This window comes from Hyperoodon ampullatus (assembly GCF_949752795.1).
Source record: "Hyperoodon ampullatus genome assembly, chromosome: 9".
Lineage (NCBI taxonomy): Eukaryota > Metazoa > Chordata > Mammalia > Artiodactyla > Ziphiidae > Hyperoodon > Hyperoodon ampullatus.
Genome location: NC_136922.1, coordinates 63,874,272 through 63,898,645, shown reverse-complemented (window position 1 = coordinate 63,898,645; position 24,374 = coordinate 63,874,272). Strand labels below are relative to the sequence as shown.

Genomic DNA, 24,374 nt, shown 5'->3' with positions numbered 1-24,374 from the left:
AAGATGCAGATGCTGAGCACTAAAGCTTTCCCTGTTATCTCCCAAGTTAGGATGATCTGCTTCCTTTCCACTGCATCAGACAATGAAAATTCAAGAAGTGGGAATAGAAACCAGATTCAAAAAAAGAAGAGGAAGACAAAGAGGTGACTGGCAATCTGATATATAGTATGCCTCCTGGGGAAAATGTGTCTGGATCTTAAAGGCAGACTATGACAAAATGAGAGCAGAAACAAGTCTACTTTTTCTAGGTCGCCATAGGGAACCAATCTAACCTATTTACAGGTGGTCTCAGGGGAAATATCTTTAAATAGCTATTTGTCACCATCTTTTTCATCACCTTCCATGATCACTTTGGGTCTCTCGTCCCTGAGCAGTGTCACACCTGCAAAACAAAGCACAGATCTGCAATTAAGTGCCTCTAATTAAAATATTAGACCTTACAGCATAGACAGTACACAGGAGCATGGCGACGCAGAAACGTTTGAATGTCTGCAAAGCTAACTGCTAAAGGTACCAACAGAGAGGGAACTGAGGGGCCTTATGTGGCCTTCCCAGAGGAGCTGTGGCTGAGTGAGAACACCGTTATGGTTATAAGAGATGCTCAACCTAGGAGTCAGAGGCAACTTTCACCCCCTTCTCTACATTCTACGTTTAAGCTTACAGCAGTAGGATGGAAGCATATGGATTTTGGAGCCTAACTGCTTTGGACTCATTTTGCCACTCACTTAATCTGTGTTGGGCCAGATAACACCTTCAGACCTAAGTTTTCTGGTATGTAAAATGAGGGCATTAATATTTATGTTAAGGGTTATTGTGACAACTAAATGAGAAGTATGTAATAATTCTTAGCACAGTGCTACAGCCATGAGCAACTCAGTTCTTCCTCTCCTTTCACAATTTGCTAGTTTATTTTCCCTTTGAAAAGAACTGGTAAGCCTCATGAAGTCAAACTAAACATATTTTACTAACATCTGGGGAAAATATTGAGCTGAGACTCTGAACATGCTGTTTCTGAATGTCAGTGCTGGTAGATGATAAATTTTGTGTGGTTTAGAGCAAAATGAGAAAATAAGGAAAATGCAGTGAATTTTTTTCATACAGCTATATGGCTACAATTCTGTCCTTTATTTTGAGATGATTCTTTTTCTTATTTTGGGGATTAAAATATCCTTTCTTTTATGAAATTTTAGGGGTATTAGATGGTTGTTTTGTCAGTATCCTTACTAGGAAAAATTTGAAGTTGCTATCCCTATGTTAGGCTCACAATATCTTGTTTTTAAAAGTTTACTAGTCTGTGGAATTCAGAAACCTGAGCACCATTTTCTGGACTGATCAGCCCAGAAAAAACTGTCCAAGGAGGTCTGGATGGTTCTGCTCATCCTGTGAATTGTGAAATCGGTTGTTTTAATAAAAGGAAAGGGAGCTGTGATTCAGGGCCAGTCCTCCATGGTTTCTGTCATCCCACTCCAGTCAGTCAGCTTTGTTTTCCCACCACTGTCTTGAATCACTCCCCACCCTTCTCAGAATTAGAGACCTTTCTGTTCATGAAGCATTTCATAAAGATCTAAACTTGAGGGAGGAAAGCTGTGCACCACAAGAGGCCTTTCTACAACACTGGACTCCATTCAACAGTGGCAAATTGATGAAAACTATGTGTTGATCTTAATAATTATTCATTTGATTCAGTCCCTAGTCTGTTCATATGGGTTCTTTACCAATTAGCTGATATTTATTGGAGGAGAAAAACAATTTCAAGAGTCTGGCTGAAAATAAGGCTTTTGCATAAATCACTTATGAAGCAGAGTGGGAGATATTTTCTCTTATCGTTGCACAGAGGTTTGGATTTTAATTTAGAATTAAGGCTATCTTGATAGAAGAACATAGAGTTAGCTATGCTGAGACCCCCAAGCATACAATCCTTCCATCCTTGATATTTCTTCACATTACACCAAATTTGGGTGGGTTCAATGTGGACAGGAGCCTTTAAATTCCCAGATCCTAGTCAACTTTCTGGTTATTTTAAGTATCCTTGACACCTAGTTGTACAAGCATCTGGGCCAAAAAAAAAAAAAAAAAGAAAATCCTGGGATTTCAGGGAAGGGAGGAGGCTGTTAAATCACAAGGTCAGCCCTTCCCAAAGTGGGCTAGGTTTTCCACAGGGACACAGGAGATACTTTCAAGTGGAGGTGAACTAGAATTTATATTATTATAATTAAGCATTCATTTTAATGTCTTATAATGAAAAAATATATGGTAGTTTATCAGAATCTTGATTTCATGGATATCATTGCTTAGGATGAGGCTTAAATCAGTAGCATGTATATGTCATCACTGTGTGCTTATCCCTGATGCTTCATATCATTGCCTTTGGTCATTTGAATGAGATTTAACAAACACTAGTCTATCTGATTTAACCCAGTCCTGATCCTCACATTTTCCTGTATAAGCAGAGGTGTATTATTGGAGAAATGTGCTCTAGAGCCAGAAAGCTTTCCCTTCATTGGCCACTGAACTTGGAGCAGGTCACGTAACCTGTCTGAGCCTCAGTTTATTCGTCTGTAAAACTGGAGGAAACATAATTTGTATCTCCCACAGGGGGTGATTCCGCCAAGATAGATTTAGCCCAACATTCTTTTATGCTTCAATCACACCTTACATGAACCTCTGTTAAAGTACTTTACACATTGTAGGAATCACTGGACAAGACATCCGTCTCCTTACCAAACTATGAGATTCTCAAAGGATATTCTAACATCTAGCACAAGACTTGGAATATAGTAAGGATTTAGAAAAATGTCACTTCTTTCCCTTCCACTCTCTATGTAGAAGAGTTTAGGGGCACTTGGTTGCTTCTTAGAGCTTGATGTGTTTTTAAGGCCAAAGCTGTTAGTCCAAGGTCTCTAAAGGGTCAATTAGCCCTGCAGCAAGCTGTTTAGGCCATGATCCCTGCCAGAGCACCATCTAAAGCCAGTCACCTGCATTACAGATGTGTGCAGATCTAAGGCAGCCAGGGCTAAGACACCACCACTTCTGGTAAACCACACCAGAGAGAGCGCTCTATTCCCGGCAGGACAGAAGAGATGTCACTTTCAAAGGACACATCAGGCTCCTTTCTACAAGCACCATATTGAGCTTTGATCTCCAAGTGTTCACAGCTCATAGGCCAATTTTTCAGGAAGTTTCTCTTCAGTGCTTGCAGCCTCATTATTCATTACTTTCTCCAGTTCCTTTTGCCACAGACCTCAACTGAAGACTTCACTGCTTCTTAAGCAGGTCTCGGCTACGCAGATCTGACCAATCCCAAACCAGTGCTCCCTGCCCTGCAGTTCCTTGGCCCTGGCAACTGTGGGTCACATTGAGAGCAAAGCTTGGGCTGGCAAGGAAGCCCGAGATGCCTCCTCACTGCTCAGAGGAGTTGTCTGATGGTTGGAAGCTGTCAGAGAAGCTCATTAACCTCAGGGAATGAAGGTAGTTAGCTAGAGATTTAAAGAAGAGAGTGAATCCCTGTCCAGCCTTCACTTGCCAAGGACTAATGAGAGGGGATGTCTCTGGAGTGCATTTTCCTGTGAGTTCCTCTCAAACCCTTATTAGAACCAGTGTGTCTCTCTGAACCTCTGCTGAAGGCTCTATTCTTATCAGCCTAACTAGCATTTCGATTACTGCCAAATCTTTAGATACTAAAAGGCTCTTCAAAAATAAAGTACTTCAGCTAATATGCTAATGAAAGCTAGAATCATAGAACACTATCTATAATTGCACATACTTGCAACCCAAAGATTTGCTGATTCAATGAATTCCATAATGTATACAGGCCACTGCTCCAACTCTTGTGTACTTTGCACTGTTTGATAAACATTTTTTATTTGTCCGGGAAGCTGCTCTCTTAGGATGTCGATATTGGGACGTAAGCAGCCTTCATTCCCAGAGAAATAGAGCTTAACAGTTTAGGAAGTTCCTTGAATCAGCAGGGTTCTATGGAGAGGTAAAATACTGTGACTAGAAAAATTCTCACCTTTAGAAATGATTTAACTTATCTCAAAGAATATAAGGTTCTTGAGGACACGGGGAGGGGGAAGGGTAAGCTGGGATGAAGTGAGAGTGGCATGGACATATATACACTACAAACGTGAAATAGATAGCTAGTGGGAAGCAGCCGCATAGCACAGGGAGATCAGCTTGGTGCTTTGTGACCACCTAGAGGGGTGGGATAGGGAGGGTGGGAGCGAGATGCAAGAGGGAGGAGATATGGGGATATATGTATATGTATAGCTGATTCACTTTGTTATAAAGCAGAAACTAATACACTACTGTAAAGCAATTATACTCCAATAAAGATGTTAAAAAAAAAGAATATAAGTTTGAAAAGAGTTAAAGGTGAACTAACATTTATTGAGGACTTTCAATAAGCCAGGAACTGTGCTAGGTGCTTTATATACTTTATTTAATTGTGTTAACAACCTTGAGAGACAGATTTTATGGTTCTCCTTTCAGAGATGGATGAAAGGAAGGAGGCTCTTAGGGTCTGTTTCCCAAGGTCACAAAGCTAGAATGGAGCAGAACCAGAGATCAAACCTACACCTGTCTGACTCCAAAGCCCATGTTCAGTGCTGTGTACTAAGGTAACTCTCTGACTGTCAATATTTTTGTTCCTCTACTAAGTCTTCCCCTAGAAGGACTTCAATAAAAACAAATACAAGAATGAGCAGAAAATAATCAGTCTCCTAATGGAGAACCTGAAACTGCTAAATCATGATTGCCAAATGGAATATCTAATGAACAGATACTTATTGAGCACGGCTATATAGGAGGGAGTGGACCAGATATCAAGGTGAATACCAGCAACACAGGACAATCCCAGGCCAATTCTCATGACTTCATCGAAAAAGTCTTTGATGTAAGTCAATTTAAATAACAGCTACCACAACAGCAACAAAAACAATAAGGACAATACTAAAAGAGAGGACAAAGTCTTGGTATTTGCATGCCCAGCTCTAATACAGAGTTAGTTCAGAATAAAAAGTATTCATTTTGGCCTTGGAGGGGTCTGTTGGCAGAGACTTCAAGCTGGCTGAGTCTTAAAAGGTGACTAGAATTGGGACAGAGGCAGGGCTTGGAGGAACTGTGTGGCGGGTTGAAGGATCAGTGTAGGAAGGGATGCAAGTAACCTATGAGAAACATGGCCAAGGCAGGTTCAGACCCTCCCAACTGGTCCTTGGTCCATTTCTCCAGACAAGTGCTTCCTCATGCTCCATTCCTCCTTGCCTGGCTCTTCTCAGAGGTCAGTAACTCTGTCTGCTCCCCTGACTGTCTTTTCATGATGTGTTCTGAGCCATCTTTCAATTTTGTTATTGGATGCAATAATGGGAAAATAGAGTTTTATAATAATGACTAAATCTCATCTCCTCCCAAGTGTCCCTTCTGGATTGCTAAAATGCTACCAGTCCAAACCATAGCATGGTGCGATGAAAAACTGCTCACAGATGAGACAGACCTGGACGGGAGCCTCAGCTCTGTCATGTGACAGTGTTTGAACCTGAGCATAATTTGATCCATTCATCAATCGTTCTAATCATCCCGTCATCAATTAGCCCATCAGCCATCCATCCATCAATTTCATCAACAGAAGACTTTAGAGTAGCTAAGTTACTTAAATTCTCTCTCAATTTCTTTATCTGTAAAGTGAGATAATGGTTATTGTGTTATTCAGTTGATTTTTGAAAATCCACAAGACATGTAAACTCAGTAGCTAACATTAAGTAGGGTTTCAATAAACATTAGCATATTTTCTCTTCTGCCATTCTCCCACCCCCAACTACTATAGAAAACAAACACGCACTCCGTCTTATACTCTAACTGTGATTGTATGTGTCTTTCTCCCCAATTTGTACATAAAATTCTCAGGGACAAGACTATACCTCACATGCTGGCTGCCCTGCCCTATAACGTGGGGTTGTGCACATAGTTCAGCAAGATATTTTGGCTTGATTTGACACATATTAAGAGAGCTATCATTATTTCTGCAGCTCTCTTTCTCTCCCTTTCGCTCTCTCTTTCTCTTCCTTTGAGGATTTGGTAAATATATCCAGGTGTCTTGAGAGACTCAGCTGTCAGCCATAGAATGCAAGATTCCTGGAAGACTGGGGAGGAGAGTATTTAAACTCTTTTCAAGGACCCACTGACATTTCTATTTTATTGGCTCAGTGAATTCGACCAGTTCTGCTGAAGCATGAGTTATGCTCTGATCCTCACCCAGCTCCAAGTCAGCCCCAGGGGAGCGGCCAATGAAGGTAAACCTGAAAGGCAGCTGTAAATGCTGCTCCACCCCTGGGCACTTCTTTGAGACACAGATTGTTGGGCCAGGACAAAGGCCATGCCTCTGGCACCTCCAGATGGTAAGGCTCTTGACCTGTTTCCATCACCCCCTGAAAATGCCCTGCACCAGCTCTTTTACCTGCTGCAAAGGGGGACACGTGCAGGGCAGGTGTGTCTTTTCTCCGTGGCTTTTTCTGTTCCAGGTCAGTATTATGAAGAGCTGGATTCATTTTGCCTTTTGGATGTCTCTCTTGGACATCGTATCTTTTAATTAATTGTTCTGAAAGCACACCTGCATAATTAGGGGAACAGAGGGAGAAACAGGGTCAAATACATGCATCCATGTTTGCACATACACCTGGTGATGGTAGTCAATAGATCTTTTCAAACATCTTAATCAAAGCAGTTTCTTTAAAATAAGAATTAGTATTTATTGAGGCTACACTAGAGAACATCATTTGTGCAAAAGATTTTACATGCCTGATTTCATTTTAGCCTCACAAAACCCTGTGCGATTTAATATTACTACCACCGTCCACTTGCTGAGGAAAGTGAGGCAAAGACATGTGCCTGAGGAATGGAGCCCAGGTCTGTCTGCTGCCAAAGTCCACCCCCATTAGAGCGATGGGGCCTTTGCTGTTCCATAAGCCACGGGCTACAGTCTTCACTGACTTAATTAGCCCTCTACTTCCACCTACCTGCCTACTCTCCTCTCTTCTACTAGTGAAAGTTTTCTCCATCTGTAGAATGGAGAAAACTCTCTAAAAACAGCCTCCTCTATAAAACTGTCCACAATTCACTGCCCACACTGAGCTCCCAGGGTCCTTATCTGAGGACCTCCGTTATGATGTTACTTCTTGCTGTGTATTTCAGCTGTTTATGTGTTTCTCTTATTTCTTATAAAACTGAAAGGAAGTTCCTTTTCAGAATGCTCTGTGTTCTATTTGTTTTGTATCCCCCTGAGTGGGTTGTGAATAGAGAGGACATTAAATTAATGGCCTGGAGAGAAGGGGTAAAGGAAATAAGACAAAACAAAACGTTTGGAAACAAGAGAGTGTCACATGCCACACACACGGTTGTTATAGAGACTCGTTAGCTGTTCACCAGACTTTCGCTTTTCTGGGCACACAGCTGGGCTGCATTTCTCTGCCTCCCTTGCAGTCGGGTGAGGGCTGTGACAGAAGGAAGTGTGTGTGCCACTTGCAGGCTTGCCAGTTCTCCACTCTGTCTGCCCTGGGCCTACTGGATGCCTGCAGTGACTTTAGAAACCGTGTAGTGCTGATGTCCATCGATTCGAGTCCCTGCGGGACTGTTTGGAGCACAGCCTGCCTCCCCCGTCCCCAACTTCCACTGATGAGGGAAAAGTAAACTTGTATTGTGTTATCCACTAATATTTTGGACTATATATATATATATATATATATATATATATATATATATATATGTTATAATGGCTGGCCTTATCGTAACTAAGACAAATGTAGAGATTGTAACAATGATTTAAAAACATCCAAATATTTAAGGAAAAAATTGTAAGACCAATGTGATCTAGAGGCAAGCAGTTCCCTTTTACAGATGTGCAAACTGACCTCATTGTCCATTACCTGGTATGAAAGGTGGGATGTGCAGGGCCGGTGTATCTTTTCTCCTTGGTTTTTTCTGGTCTGACTCAACATTCAGGGTGACTTGTACATTTTTCCCTTTCCTTGGCTTCTTTTTGAGATCACAGTCCTTAATAAACTGGTCTGAAAGGTCATCTGATTTTGACAAGACGCAAAGAAAAAAAGAATATTACATAAGTGTCTAGTCATGGACTGGTTGGATTCCAATTATACCTGATGACAGGAGTAGAAGTCGTTTGGTCTGAAAAAGAAAAGTATTTATTTATTGTGGCCTCTTCTACAGCAGACTTTACATGCATAAATCATGTAATAAAACTACAATTCTGTAAAATTCCAAATGGAGAGAGCTTAAATGGGATGGATAATCAAGGCAAAGAGGAATTTTAAAATATAGTTAAGCAAGGCACAGAGTGGGTTTAAGTTACATTTCTGATGGGAGAACAGGTGTCAAATGCTCCTTCCCAATTTCCTTTGCTCAAGCCTTATTCTCTTTGGAGAGCCCAAGGGCCGGTGTGGTGCCTTAGGCTCTCTTTGGTTTTGTAGTTGGGTTCTCAATCTGTTCCTCACTGCCTTCATTTCTATGACTGGCCAAGTCACACCAGTGATTCACACTTACACTGCATCATTGGTCTTTCTAAAACAATTTTATTTTATATTGGAGTATAGCTGATTTACAATGTTGTGTTAGTTTCAGGTGTCCAGCAAAGTGATTCAGTTATACATATACATGTATCTATTCTTTTTCAGATTCTTTCCCCATATAGGTTATTACAGAGTAGTGAGTAGAGTTCCCTGTGCTATACAGTAGTAGGTCCTTGTTGATTATCTATTTTATATATAGTAGTGTGTATATCAGCATTGGTCTTTACCCTGCCCCCTGGCTTTGAAATTCTCCTATTTGCCCATCCTAACCCCAGGTCCTCACATCTTCTTATTCATCTCTTTATTTTCCTCAGTCCCCCACATTACCTCACCAGAGCTTTTGAAGCCTGGATTCTACATCATGTCCATCAGATGTCATTGTATGTAATTAATTCGATCTGATCACCCCTTGCCCATTAAAGTATTCTCTCTGTTCCATTTTACTCCTCTGTGCTTTGGTTTATGTTGCTGTCCTTTGAGCTCCTCTGTCACTGTTCTAGCATTTGTTCATTCCATAATGATTTATCTCCTGCTTTAGATAGAACCTTCTTGGAGATTAAAGATTATATATCCTTCTGATAATTTTATTCTTAATTGCCTCTCCCACCAATAAATGCTTGCTGAATGGATAAATAAGTAGAGTTAGACTGATCTAAGTTCAAATCCTGACTCAGTTTCTTGTTAGTTCTGAGAACTTAGGCCATAATTTCTTTTTTTTTTCCTTTTTTTTGGGGGGGGACTTAATTTCTAGGAACTTTAATATTCTCTCAAATTTTAAGGTGAGGATAATATTAAATTGGTGTGTGTGAGAGAGAGAGAGAGAGAGAGAGAGAAGAGAGAGAAAGAGAGAGAAAGAGAGAGAGAGAGAACTAAATTTGTTAAGGATGGTAAAGCATTTTATACATCTGATATATTTCATATCCTCAAAAAATGTTCACTCTGGCCATTGCTTACCCCCAATACTTTCCCCAAGGCTCAGAGGAAAGCCAAACCCTCCCACTTCCACCCCATCATTGTCTTTTCTTATTAACCCTAGTCCTGGGTGTCCTTTCTCATTTTCTAAGTATCCACAGCATTTTTACTCATGTTAACACCTTTAAAGGGTGATCTAATGATTACTTATGCATATCTTCTTGGCCTTCTTTTATGACAGGTGTCCTGTGTTTTATCTCCTTAGCAACAATGAATAAATATTTGTTGAATGTATGCTTGAATGAATGAACTCAAACATATTATGGATAAGGAGCTATCCCGTTAGGATTCAAAGGAGGTGCAAGGCAGTGAAGCTATTTGTCTCTCTGGAAACTCACTATGGCCTGGATACTGTCCAGCTAGATTTACAACTATGAATGATGTTGGGGAAATTCAGAGAGTAATTGGATTTTTTTAATCCCTCCCTCCCTCCCTCTCCTTCTCTTTCTTTTGTTTATGAAAATATTCAGGTCACTTTCTTTAAAATATTGTGGATTAAATGTGCCAAACCTTTTCACTTCACTTTTGTGGGTCTAGACATAACCTGTGTCATTCATTCATTTATTTATTCAACAAACATTGATTAAACCTCCACTGTATATGCTGGCATTGAGCTAGGACTAAAAAGAAAAGTAAGAAATGGCCCTTGCTTCCAAGTTACTTATGGTCTATTGGATGTTATATCTGGATGATCCTTTGTTTTAGAAAACCCAATACGTGTGAGGAACTGACTATCAGAAATATTTAGTAACTGTATATCATTATGCCTGCCTCATCAGAAAATCATAATATATAACCAAAAAACCAGCAGCATCATTCTTCAGCCATATTTAATAGTAATAAATAGTTCCTTTTATCTAGGAGATTTTAATAATTTCATCCAATCATTTCAATTTAATAAGCATTGATTGAAATTGTACTATGTGTAAGGCATTGGACTATATGATTTTATGTTTACATGCATGCAAAAAAAGGAGATGAGAAGGGGGCTTTATTGAGTACTACTTATGTACTAGGTGATTTCACCTCATTTTAGTGTGTGGGTTGGACCAACACCTTTCCTGATTCGTCAATGCCTGTGTTTTAGCAGATGTTAAATATTCACACCATCCTGAATATATTATCTCATTTAGTTCTCACACCATGCCCACGAGGAAAGGTACAATTATCCCTAACTTGCAGATGAGGAAACTGAGGTTTAGAAGGCCAGCTAAAAGGCTGAAGATTCCACTGCTGGCAGGTTATGGCATCAGGATTAAACCCAGGCTCTTGAGTCTATGTATCTTAATGCCGGGCGGAAAATGTAATTTTAAAAATTTATTACCACAGAGCACAGTTCATTTTCCCCCATATTATATATACCGTAGACATTTGTTGAATCAATTAAAGTGGCTCAGAATGGGTGCTGCCCAGCTGTGGGGTCTCTGGAAGTACAGGCTGGCTATGGACCAGCCATGTGTCACCGTTCAACCCCAAGAAGTGATTCAGGGCACCGTATAAAGAGCAAGACATTTCCTTCCATTTTGACTTTTACTTCAATTGCCTTTTTTCCCATTTTTGGAGAAATCCTGAATATAAAATATCTTGATGGTAAATGGGGAGAGGGGAGAGGCAAGGGGAGTCATAACCAGGCGAGGCATAAACAAGGGCTATGAATATGCAAAAGGCCCATCCATCAAAAGTCTGGGTGTCTCATTTTTAGAAATGGGTAGAGGCAGAAATGTTTCTGGTATTTTCATTACAAATGTTATGCAAAAAGTCAGTTCTGGAAAGGAAACAGATTGACAATAAAGCAGAAAAAGGCTATTTAAAATTCTGTCTTGATAGGCAAAGAGAGATATTTGAAATATTTTATTGGCACTGCACATGGGGTGTAAGTGTGCCGGGAAGTACTGGAAACAAGCTATAATGTCACATTCCATTTATTGCCTCAGAAATGCTCTGCCTGGGACTCTGTCAGACCCAAAAAAGAGGACAATGCCTTTCCCCTCTTTTTTTAATTCTAATGAACTTCTCTACAGTGCTTCAGCTAATATTTACATGGCAGACCCCACAGACCCATGGCTATTTGCCCGTCCATCTGGTGTTGGCTGTCATCAAAAGTCACAAACTATCAGGTTTCAGGGGGCCTCCCTCTGACTTGCTTGCAAACTGAATGGCAGAGATGCCCCCTTTCTGACTTTCACCATTGACATTCACACTGGAGCATTTACCTAAGTGGCCACAACGAGGGTCAAGCTTGTCCAGTCTGTCTTCTGAGAGCTCCAGTGGCTGCATTTGCTCAGTGGACATCATCAAAGGAGGGCCCGTGTGTGGATTTCTTCTCCAGCACCACAGAAGTATAGAAACAAGTCCATTAGTACCTCTTCTGTTTATTCACTCACTTATTAAATAAGTATATCTACTGAGCACTTACTACTATGTTCTCAATTCAATCCTCTTTTTAAAGTCTGCTTCTTCTACTTAGCTACTAGAAGCTCCAAACTTAAGATTTAAGCCAAAATAAATGAATCACACACACACACACACACACACACACACGGATTATCAGTAATTGTCACGTATCAAATGTTCAATATTTGCTGTCTTTCAGAAGCACTGTGGGAATTTCAAGAATGAACTCTTGTAAAGTCTGAATTAGAAAAGAGTTAGCTGGGAGTTACAGAAAATCTTGATTAAACCTCGCCTGTATTTTTTTCTGTTGAGTTCTGCAAAGTAAGATTATGCCTACTTCACAGGTGAGGAAACTGAGGATCAGAATATCTAATTAATTTATTTAGTCACACATTTATTAAATAGCCAAGCTTGGATCCGTCTCCATTTCTGAAGACTTCCACTAGAGACCCAAGACTCTTAAAACAGTGGTTCCTTTGAATCGAAATTGAAACAGGCTTCTGGTTTTCTACCATTACATGCTTATAACTATGAAGTAGTGAGACTTCTTCCCTATCCGTATTACAACAGTCGTAGAGACGTGGTAGGAAAAAATCTAGGCCTTGAAATGGATCTTTATTATTTTCTCCCTAGAGATTTCTGACGTTATAGCAAATCTGTTTCCTCTTCCTCCTCCCCCCATAGCCCATTTTTCCTAAACCGCAAATCCATTGAATTTTTCAGAGCTATTAGTTGTAGCCATTGTCCAGAAGGAGTAGAAATTCAGAATGGACACGTGTCAGGTCTGAATGAGAAATGCATTAGTTGAGATTTATAGGAAATCTTCATTAGAGTCTGCCTATATTCTGTTTCTTTTAGATAATTTATTACTCATGTCCTACCATAGCAAGAATAGTTGGAGAGGAATAAGATTAAAATGACCCAAGTGGTCCTTTTTTCTTGAGATTCTTGGATCACTGCCTTGCAGAGGAACACACAGACCAATTGTGTTAACGTTTCAAGCTCACTGAATTAGTTCAACTCAGTTGTCTTCTGAGGAATAAGCCAATGTTCTCTGGGAAGGCTAGAGGGCCTCTCCTCCTACAAGCTGAGATCATTGTGTAGCAGATGGAGCCATTAACGGATTACTTGAGCCAGCTTTTAGTGTCATTCTGAGCAGACTGACTTCACTGAGTGACTTCAGCAGAAATCAATTCAGACCATTGTTTTTAGTGTTTGTATAGAGACTGCCAACTCCCTGGGACCATAAGGAAGTATGCTGTTAACTTGGGTGGCCGGCCCCTACCTGCTTGTGTGAAGAGAAAAGCTATGGGACCATCATTCAGGATGAGTGGGCTCAGTGTTGGGGTCTGGAGGCAAAGTCATTCAGATATGGCCTGTGTACCTACTCAATCTTTCATCTCTTTGGGCAGAAAGTCATGGGCCCTGTCATAGACTTTGTGCTAAACATCACCCCATGCAGGAGCTAGTTAAAATATTCATTCTCTAGAAGAAGAAACTGAGGCTCAAAGAGCTTAAAATGGCCTACAATTAGGGGCTTCCCTGGTGGCGCAGTGGTTGAGAGTCCGCCTGCCGATGCAGGGGACACAGGTTTGTGCCCCGGTCAGGGAAGATCCCACGTGCCGCGGAGTGGCTGGGCCCATGAGCCATGGCCACTGAGCCTGCGTGTCCAGAGCCTGTGCTCCGCGGTGGGAGAGGCCACAACAGTGAGAGGCCCGTGTACCGCAAAAAAAAAAAAAAAAAAAGACCTACAATTAGTTACATACTTAGAGTCAGAGTCATCATTTGAACTCAGGCCTCTTACATTCTACTCTAGGTCCTCTCTGGCAGGAGTACCCCTCTCCTTCTCTCCAACCTAATGTAAGCTGTTTTTTGTACTTGGATCATATGGCTGCTCCTATGTGCTCAACAGCTGGTTTATTTAATTTGAATCTGAGCTTTCAAGTCAAATAGATCTAGGTTAAATTTCAGCCCTTTACCTAAAAGCAGTAATACTTTAATGAAGTGGCTAAATCGTCATGATGTAGTGAGGGTAGATGGAGCCCAAGTGCAATATAATCGTTTTTGCCCTTTCTACCTACAGTCTATTGCTGCTGTGGTAGAATTTGCCAAGGCGAGCGTCTTCCTGGTGCACCCACAGACTGGTACCTGGGGACATATGGTCCTCTCTGCCCCCATTCTTAACCTCAGTTTTCTTATCTGTAAAATAGACTTAATAGTAACTATCCCAGAGTTACTATGATGATTAAATAGTAGCTATGTGCTTTGCACATTGTAGGTATTGAGTAAATGTCAGTCATGTAACATTGTCTATACCTTACTAGATAGCTGGCTAATGAAGACCAGCTGACGAACTGAACAATTCTAAAAATCATGGACTTTTTCATTTTCATCTAGATGCTGACCCATGGGACAGCCAGCCACCATCTGAGCAAATTGGCTTTCACAATACTGGACTTGAGAGAAAGGAGGCTGCCCTTGAGAGATGAACTGTGCAAGTGTCAGAAGCCTACGGACAAGGTAAGCGTACCTGGTGATGAGTCACAAAACTGACACGGACAAGGTAAGCGTACCTGGTGATTAGTCACAAAACTGACACATGCCTCCTCCCCAAGGTAGCACCTAGTGTCTGTTGGGGACACATCACTATTTTAAATCAGTGTGAGGGAAAAAATGATGGTTAAGCCTCTGTTTACTAGGAGGCTGAGAGATGATTTTCACATTTGGGATTTTACTTTACAAAAATACTCCATGCTGGGCAGGGATGCATTTTGCCCATGGGATTAGAAGCTACTTTTACTATGGATGATGTCACTACAGTCTTCTTGGCTGTAAAAAAAAAAAAAAAACCTTCACACAAAGAAAGGAACGAGTACACGGAGGAGAGAGGTATTTGGAGTTTAGCATCACTTTATTAATGATCGTCATTTTATCTGCCTGTTGAATCTTAGTATAAGATGACCCCGTCTCCCGACCCTCTCTGCATTTCTACCCTCAGTGAGAAGGGGTGCTCAGGATAATTGAGCCACTGTAAGTCAGGAGCTAGTCTAATTCTTGAACTGGAAAATGGAATATTTCTACTTCGTATTCCTGACTCTGCCCATGCATTTCTCTCTTTAATTCAGTCTCCACCCCAAGCACAGCATATGGATGTTGCTTTTGTCATGCTGCCCAGGGAATGTTTCATCATCTCCCTCAGCAGCTCGCTGTAATATGGGAAATTTCTGAAGAATCAGCTCTTTCTTTTGTACCTAAACACCTGCTACCCTGGGTCTTCAGATTCCAACCAAAGGGCTAGGGACTGAAGAGGTGCTTTGGGGGTATTTTATAAACTATTTTCTAGTCAAAGATTTGTGATCCTTTAGCATTCTCTTGCCGTTTATTGGTTCAGTGTGGTCTCTGAATTTGAATACTCACATAGTGGCGACTGGGACCACCACTGTGACTGTCAGTATTGGCCCTCCCAACCTCTCCTGAAAAGCCTGGGGCCACATGTATGGTGGAAATCAGGCTATTTTTATTATGTAACACCTCCAGAGGAGTCTCAGGAAGCTCCACAATCACAGGCATTACTTCTGTAGCAAAAATATGAATATTCACACTATATCACATAAATAAAGCCTGCAAAATGATTCATACCTTTCATGTCAGGTTTAGCTACCAAATGAATATATGTTGAACCTAACAACAACAAAAACTTTTGGTTTTCAGATTTTTCCATTAGAGAAGAAAGAGCTGTGGGTCTGTATTACTTTTCTCATTGTTGTTTGAAAGAATGTGGATGTATTGTTGTAGCATGTACAAGAGACCAGGTGATGGCATTTCAGGGGTTTGAGGAGGTTTTCAGGATCCTGATGCTAAACTCTTGCAATTCCTCTTGGTAATTCTTACATTCCTTTTCTCAGAGAGACACTTGTAAACACAAATACCACTGAGAGAGGAGATACATTAACTGATGTCACAACACACAGGGGTTATTAATGACAAAGGTCTCTTTCTCTTTTGAGGACAGGAGAGGAAAGGTCCAGGGAGCTGGATGCCAGGGAAGGAAGCTGGCTAAGTTGCAGGACAGGAACGCCAGAGCAGCCTGCTAAAGCTGAGGACACCTTTGAGGGAGCCTGTCTCCACTAGCTCAGAGCTGGTTCCTATTTCAGGAGGATAGTAGTGCTATTTCTGCAGCTAAAGAAGATTGGTCAGTTCACTTTAAGGTCAGAAGCTGCTCTGGGCATTTTGTCCTTTCTCTTAACACTGAGTAGATTTCTCAGTTGGGTGTTAGAATATGTAGTTTAATTCATAGAAAATTCCTCACTGACTGTAAGCATTTGGTGCTGTGAGGTGATATAAGGTAGAAACGAAGGCTTGGTTGCTTGTCCCACTCTCTAGGTGGGTAAACTTGGGAAAGTTATATGTCCTCTTGGAAACTTAGTTTCCACATCTGTGAAATGGGCACGATAGTGGCTCTTCTCCAGGGTTGTTGAGAGTATTAACAGTACAATGTGTGTCAAGCTCCCAGCCCAGATCCCAGCACATGCTACCATTTTAAGAATGTCAGTTGCTTTCTTTGCTCTTTTAGTCCTCTGCTTGGAATTACAACATGTACATCTAAATTGAACCATTGGAACCATTTCCTTGTCCCATCTCTGGCCTTTTCTGAAGCTAATGATGAGATAAGAACAATCCAAGGTACAAACCAACTGCAGAACACCCATTTCCAGGCCTTGGGAACATGCTAATACTGATTCTCAGGAGCAAGCTGACACTTAGCCGAGTCATGTGGTATTCTAAAGAATTTCCCCAAATTAGTCAGACCTGGATTTACTTGATGGAATAAAAAGTTAGAAGGTTATGTCCACAGCCCAATGTGGTGTCTGGTTAAAGTAGTCTCTGCTTATGTAAAAATTCATATCTTTTGTCAAATCTTTTTTTAACCTGAGGACTGAATTCAGGTTAAAAGTACCACGTTTTTAAATCAAATTTGTTCATTTAGAAGGCCTAAATTTGCAGTATTCCTCGAGGAATAACTCTTCCTTGAAGTAGGACAGAGAGAGGTTTTTTTTGATTAGGACACTGTCCTCAGCCTTGGAAGATAAGCCTCCCTACACTGCTGTGTGAATACGCAGATATTCCTGTGTTCATTATGAAATTTCGCAATTTAATTTGTGGGGACTCTGGTTCTTACAGAACTCAGGAGTCCACCTCCCTTGGAAAAAATGACTTGCAAGTGGTGACGTTCCCAGCTCCCCATCTAATTCCGGCTTAGTCTCACTCCAGAAAGCATCGCCATCTCCCACGCCCCCTGTACCACCAGCTGCAGCCTTCTTTGTCGCTGCAGCCTTCTTTGTCCCAGCAACCACAAAAGAGCTGTAACTTATTGGAAGCTTACTTTTCTCACCATAAAAGTTCTCAGAGTAAAAATCCGAAGCACTTACCAGTCAGTGCAGGTGCTGAGATGAGAAGGCAAGTGATGGGGAGGAAGTGTTTCCTCTCTGAAGCTGGGCCGGCTCCTCAGTGGCAGTGGCTGCTGCTGCCCGGCTTCAGCTCCTCTTATCAAGGGACCAGCTGCCGCTGTTGCCATGGGGATGCTCTGTTTCTCAGGCGCCAGGGCAAGGGGGATGGAGAGGCAAAGAGGACTCATCTCGCGGCCACTGCTCCCTGCCGTAATAATTGTCCATTACAAAAACAGTGCGCAGAGTAGTGCTTTGAGGGCCTGCTGTGCAAGGCTGGAGTGGTCCAGACAAACAAGCTAGGTCCTTTAATCCCCATAACAACCTTATGCAGTAAGATTTTTTTGGCCTGGCTTTGCACATATGGAAGTTTAGGCACAGGGAGATTAAGTGACTTGCCCCAAAGGTGCCACAGCTAATTCTGACCCTCAAATCCATTTGAATTTAAATTCAGAGTACTCTCACTCACCACTGTTGCCTCTTCGAGTAGTATCCTGATGAGAAGACGAATAATAGTAGCAATCGCTGACATTTACATAAGGTTTCCCACATGCCAGGCCCTCCTCTTTACACATATCAACTCTTCAACCCTCTTAACAGCTTTGCAAGATAAGCTGCTGTCATCGTGCCCATCCCACTGATGTGAAATCTGGGGCCCAAGTTCTCACTCCTAGTAAAGGGTGAGGCTAGGGTTTGAACTGGGCATTGAATGTTCGAGTCCATGCTCTTAACCACTTTACAGCCCTGCTCACCAGTGAGAGCATTTTAGAAAGAAATAAAACATAACAAAGAATGCAGTCCTCACCATATAGGTGGGGTATGGAGGGCAGGAAACATTGGCTCCTTCAAAGGAACTAAACCAAATGTTCTAGTCTTAGGAATCCACATGTACTCCAAGAAAGGCTTAGGGTCCAAGGGTATTTAAGCAAGTTGTGCGGGAGGTGACGTGCTGTCCGATGGAGAGGAAGGGTCCATGTTTCCCGTTCGCTCACTGGAGGAAATGTCCTATGTTGATTGGAGGAACAGAAGTTTGTAGTCACTGGGTTGGGCATCAAGAGCATGGAGGTCAGTCTGGGAGATCAGGTAGGGATCAGCATAGGCTGGAAGGACTTGAGATCCCTGAGGGTAATCAGGAGGCCACCCACCAATACTGCCCAAGAAATGGGTTCTCCCAGAAGAGGTCTGAGCGCTTTCCATGCATGTTGTTTTCTTTCCTTCCTGAAGGTGCAGGCTGTGCAGGTCCTAAGAAGCTCCTCATTGGCCTCAACTACCAGTTAGTTCCCAGTATTGAGTTGGTCGATGCCTCCTTGACATTTGCCAGCATCTCAGTAATAGAACAAGAACTCATAATAATAAATTCATCCTGAGGTTGACCCCAAGGATTAGAATTTCTTCAAATGCCGTGGTAGTGAATCAGTAGAGAGTAGGCTTCCCTGTTTGATCCACCTTGTCTTGGTCCTTATTGGAAGCTCTAGGACAGAGATGAAGGCTGCCAAAAGGTAATGCTCCTGGCTAGGAAGGGAAACGCCTGCATGCTGAGGCAAAGTCCCTAAAAGCAGCTCTCAGTTCCAAACTGCCTGCTTTATCCTCTTACCAGCAGCCTTGTTGGCCAACAGGTTAGTGGCATCTTCATCTCCAAACTTAGGTGGAAAGAATATGCTTTCTTCCTAGACTTCTCAATTCTTTTTTAAAATTAAACCTTTTTTTTTTCGGATAACTGTAGTTATCCAAAAAATAATAAAATAATATTATAAAAAATATAAAAAATTATTTTTTATAAAAAATAATACAGAGAAATCACCTGTAGCCTTTAAATAATTCCTTCAGTGTTACCTCTTGCAAAACTGTAGTACAATATCTCAACCAGTGTACTGATATGGATACAGTCAAGATACAGAACAGTCCCGTCATCGCAAGCCTGCCTCACGTTGGCCCCTCCTTCCTCTCCCCCCAACACTCTTCCTGCCCTTACCCATTCCTTAACCTCGGCAACCACTAGCCTGCTCTCTATTTCTATAATTTTGTCATTTCAAAAATGTTATGTAGCTGGAACTGTACAGTATGTAATTTTTTGAGTTTTATTTTTGTTTGTTTGTTTTTAACTCAGCATTGTTCCTGGTGATTCATCCAAGTTTTTTCATGTATCAGTAATTTGTTCCTTTTCGTCACTGAGTAGCGTTCCACGGTATGCACCAAAGTTTAACCATTCACCTGTTGTAGGACATCGGGATTGTACCTGGTGTTTGGCTATTACAAATAAATCTGTTATGAAAATTGATGTACAGGCTTTTTTGTGAACATAAGTGTTCATTTATCTGTAATAAAGCCCAGGAGTGAAATTCCTGGCTCATATGGCAATTGCAAGTTTAATTTTATAAGAAACAGCCAAACTGTTTTCCAGAGTGGCTACACCATTTCATATTTCCACCAGCCATTTATGAGTGATTCAGTTTCTCCACATACTTGTCAGCATTCGGTGTTTAATTTTTTAAAAGTCATTCTGATAGGTGTGTAGCATTGTCTCATTATGGTTTTGCTTGCATTCCCCTGTTGAGTAACAATGTTAAACGTTTTTCCATGTGCTTGTTTGCCATCTGTATGTTTCTTTGGTGAAATGTGTCTTCATGTGTTTCACCCACTTTTCTAATTAGATTGTTTGCTTTTATTTTTTTACTGTCGAGTTTTGAAAATTCTTTATATATTCTAGATACTAATCCTTCTTTACCAGAAATACATTTTTGCAAATGTTTTCTCCCAGTCTATAGCTTATCTTTTCAAACTTTTAGCAGAGTCTTTTGCAGAGCAAAAGTTTAAACATTTTATCGTCTCATGTATCATTAAATTAACTTTAAAGCATAAAAAGTTGAGATTATTTCTGGGGGCCTTCAGAGAAGCTGAACAGTGTTAGGAATTTTAAAACACTCTCGTCACAATTTCCCAAGTTCAAAGGGAACATTTTCAAAGAGAGAAGAGAGTATGAATTCTTTATTTCCCCTTTGGATAGACATGTACTTCTCCGAAGTTCAGGTTGTTGTGGTGGTGTTTTTTCCAGGGCTTTCTATGAGCACTTTAATTGATTACACCCAACCCCCCTTTTAAGACAGATGTAAACAGCAACTGAGATGGCAGATGGTAATGTAAATCTATACCTCAGAGAGTTCTAAATAACAGCCACATATGTGCAGTGTTGAAGTCATGGACCCTTGGCCTACAGTGTTCCCAGTGTAAGAGCAAGGAGCCATTGTGTACGTGACATGATTTGTAGGTCCAGGAGCCCTCTGATGTGTGGCTGAATTGGCTTCCGGCTTCATTCCTGATGGATGCCTAATGGTAACTAGCTTTAAATGAATGTATTTTCATTTTAGTCACAAATATTCAATCTTTATGAATAAGAATGATCACAGTGATAGACATTTTCAGACAATTTATTTCAGTCAGTAACCTATAAAATGTGCACTTGAACTATTTGCCTTCCAAAATCGATCTAAGGCAGTTTCTGTGTTGATGGGTGATGGGGCTCCAGCTTTTCAATTAAGAAAGAGAGAGAGAGAGAAAGAGAGAGAGCACTGAATATTTGTAGGCTGGTTCTTATCCCAGAGATCTTGCTGGATCACTTTGGTTATTTCCTTCAACATTCAGAGAGGAGAATTACGGTTTCAGATCAATATCTTCTGGTAAATAAGTGTCTCTGTTTTGCTCTGGGAAGCTTTGAAAACAATTTTAGCTCTTTATAACAGAGGACTGTTTGACTTTATCTATAAGAAATTCTGATATCATTTATTCACATCTAATTGAAATAAAAATATAGAATACATTTAACCTTCCAGAAATTGTCAAATACTTAGTAAGTGCTTATGGAAATAGAAAGTAATATTAATTCACTTCAGATAATTGTAGATTCACATGTAATTATAAGAAATAATATAGAGAGATAGAGCCCTTTCTGTATTGTGCTCAATTTCCCCCAATGGTGACATTTTTTAAGACTATAGCACAATATCACAACCGGATATTGATATCCATACAATTCACCTATCTTATTCTGATTTCTCCTGCTGTGCGTGTGTGTATTGTTTCATACAATTTCATCACCTGTGTAGGTTAGTGTATCTACCACCACTGTCAAGGTACAGAACATTTCCACCACCAGAAGGATCCCTTATGTTGTTCTCTTATTTATTTATTTATTTATTTATTTATTTATTTATGGCTGTGTTGGGTCTTTGTTGCTGTGCACGGGCTTTCTCTAGTTGCGGCGAGTAGGGGCTACTCTTCGTTGCGGTGCGCGGGCTTCTCATTGCGGTGGCTTCTCTTATTGCAGAGCACGGGCTCTAGGCTCGCAGGCTTCAGTAGTTGTGGCCTGTGGGCTCAGTAGTTGTGGCTCACGGACTCTAGAGCACAGGCTCAGTAGTTGTGGCACACGAGCTTAGCTGCTCCGTGGCATGTGAGATCTTCCTGGAATGGGGCACGAACCCGTGTCCCCTGCATTGGCAGTTGGATTCTTAAGCACTGTGCCACCAGGGAAGCCCCCATGTTGTTCTTTTTAAATCACACCCACCTCCCCACCTCCCATTCCTGTTTTCTTTGCCCCATCATAACCTCTGGCCCTCTGGCAGTCACTAATCTATTCTCCATTTCTATAATTTTGTCATTTCCAGGATGTTAGGTAAATGGGATCATACAGCATGTAACCTTTGGTATTGGCTTTTTCCACTCAGCATAATTCTCTGGAGATTGTTGCCTGTATGTTCTTTTTTCTTGCCAAGAAGTTTTCTATGGTACGGATATACCCCAGCTCACCTAACCATTCACCTGTTGAAAGATATTCGGGCTACTTTCAGTTGTCATTTATTACAAATAAAGCTGCTATGTACATTTATGTACAGGCTTTTGTGTGAGCATAAGTTTTCATTTCTCTGGGATAAATGCCAAGGGGTACAATTGCTGTTATGTATGGCATTTGAATGTTTAATTTTTTTTATATGCAACACCTTTTGTTCCAATCACCTCTCAAAACAGGTTTCAATATGGTGACAACTAAGAGAACACATACATGAGAACGAGGCAGTGGGTTGTTTAATTTTATAAAAAATGACCAACCTATTTTCTACAGTGGTTATATCAGCTTACATTCCTGCTAGCAACGTGTGAGTGACCTAGTTTCTCTGCATCCTTACCAGCATTTGATGTTGTCACTATTTTTTATTTTAGCTGTCCTAACAGGTTTGCAATGATATCTCACTGAAGTCTTAGTTTGCATTTCGCTGATGGCTAATATGTTGATCATCTTTTCATGTACTTAGTTTGCTATCATTTTTTTTTCTTTTTGCGGTACGCGGGCCTCTCACTGTCGTGGCCTCTCCCGTTGCGGAGCACAGGCTCCGGACGCGCAGGCTCAGCAACCATGGCTCACGGGCCTAGCTGCTCCGCGGCATGTGGGATCTTCCCGGACCGGGGCACGAACCTGTGTCCCCTGCATCGGCAGGCGGACTCTCAACCACTGCGCCACCAGGGAAGCCCCTAGTTTGCTATCTTTATACCCTCTTCAGTGAAGCGCCTTTTCATGTCTTTTGCTCATTGTCTAATTAGATTGTCCAATTTTTACTGTTAAGTTTTGAGAGTTATTTATATATTCTAGATATTAGTCTTTTGTTGGATATGTGGTTTGAAAAGATATTCTCATAGTATGTAACTTACCTTTTCATCTTCTTCACATGGGTTTTACAGAACAAAATTTTTAAATTTCATGAGTCTTATTTAATAGAGATTCTCCATTGAAACAATCTGGGCATAGACATTTCTTTTGAGAGCTTTCAAATTACAAATTCAATTTCTTTACTGGTTCTGGGTCTACACAAATGACTTATTTCCTGTGGGTTAAATTTTGGTAGTTGCTGGTTTTCAAGGATTAGTCCATTTCTTCTAAGTTATTGAATTATGAGCAAAAAGTTGTTTCCTTATTATCTTTTAAGTGGCTGCAGGATACATAGTAATATCCCTTACTTCATTCTTGATATTGGTGCTTTGTATCTTCTCTCTATTTTTGTAAGTCTTGCTAGTGGTTTATCAATTTTACTGATTTTTTCCCAAAGAACCAGCTTTTTGTTTCATTGATTTTTCTCTACTGTTTTCCTATTTTCAATTTCATTGATTTCTGCTCTTATCTGTATTATTTCCTTTTTTCTGCTTGCTTTGGATTTATTTTGTCCTTCTTTTATTAGTTTCTTGAGGTAGGAAATTAGGTTATTCATTTGAGACCTTTCTTCGTTTCTAAGGTAAGCATTAATGACATAAGTTCCCCTCTCAGAATTGCTTTAGCTGCATTCCACATATTTTGATGTGTTATATTTCCATTTTCATTTAATTCTAGGTATTTTCAAATTTCCTTTGAGACTTCCTTTTGACACATGTGTTAGGTACAGCAGATACAATAGTGAATAAAGTACAGTGTCAAAGTCCTTTGCATGGAATATGGCAGGGGCAGATGGCCAAGGACAGTCAAATTTTGAAAGTTGGAAGATTGCAGCAACTATTTACCTACCCTTCTGAAAAAGAATAGAAAATTACAATCTTTCTGGAGGGACAGTGTCATATCATTTCAAGAACTGTCAAATTTTAAATGAAACTTTGAATTATTCCTGATGTTTTCGTCTCAATGATAACATCTACCCAGGAATGTGGGTGACTTGCCTTTAAATGGCATGGGTGTCCCTACTTTGTGGTGTCAGCTGACCCGCCTGAATGTCTCAGGGGATGCACCACTCACCTGTCAGGACCTGACATTGCAGCTTTCCTACGGTGCTTGACTGGATATTTGATCTGTGATACATCCTTGTTTTCCACACATACCTCATCTTTTATCTCACCTTCATCTCTACCTTGATTTTCTCTCATTTCCTACAGCTGATTCAATTCCAAGGCTTGCCCCACCTACATGCATTTCTGTCTAGTTTCCAGGTCCTGGCCTATAATGGTTTGTCTTATCCAG

The 24,374-nt window shown here is 40.9% G+C and overlaps 1 protein-coding gene across 2 annotated transcripts; it reads right to left on the bottom strand.

Annotated features, from left to right (window-relative positions):
* Positions 1–311: 311 nt before the first annotated feature.
* PPP1R17 (protein phosphatase 1 regulatory subunit 17) lies at positions 312–11,843 on the bottom strand (the record flags this gene model as incomplete). 2 transcript variants are annotated; one of them, XM_079711310.1, is made up of 4 exons in its annotated part: positions 312–382; positions 6,452–6,604; positions 7,917–8,069; positions 11,762–11,843. In XM_079711310.1, the coding sequence occupies 4 exons, from the start codon at positions 11,841–11,843 to the stop codon at positions 312–314; spliced, it is 459 nt and encodes a 152-aa protein (XP_079567436.1). The 2 variants fall into 2 exon arrangements, with proteins under 2 accessions (XP_079567436.1, XP_079567437.1); XM_079711311.1 differs by lacking the exon at positions 7,917–8,069.
* Positions 11,844–24,374: the final 12,531 nt, after the last annotated feature.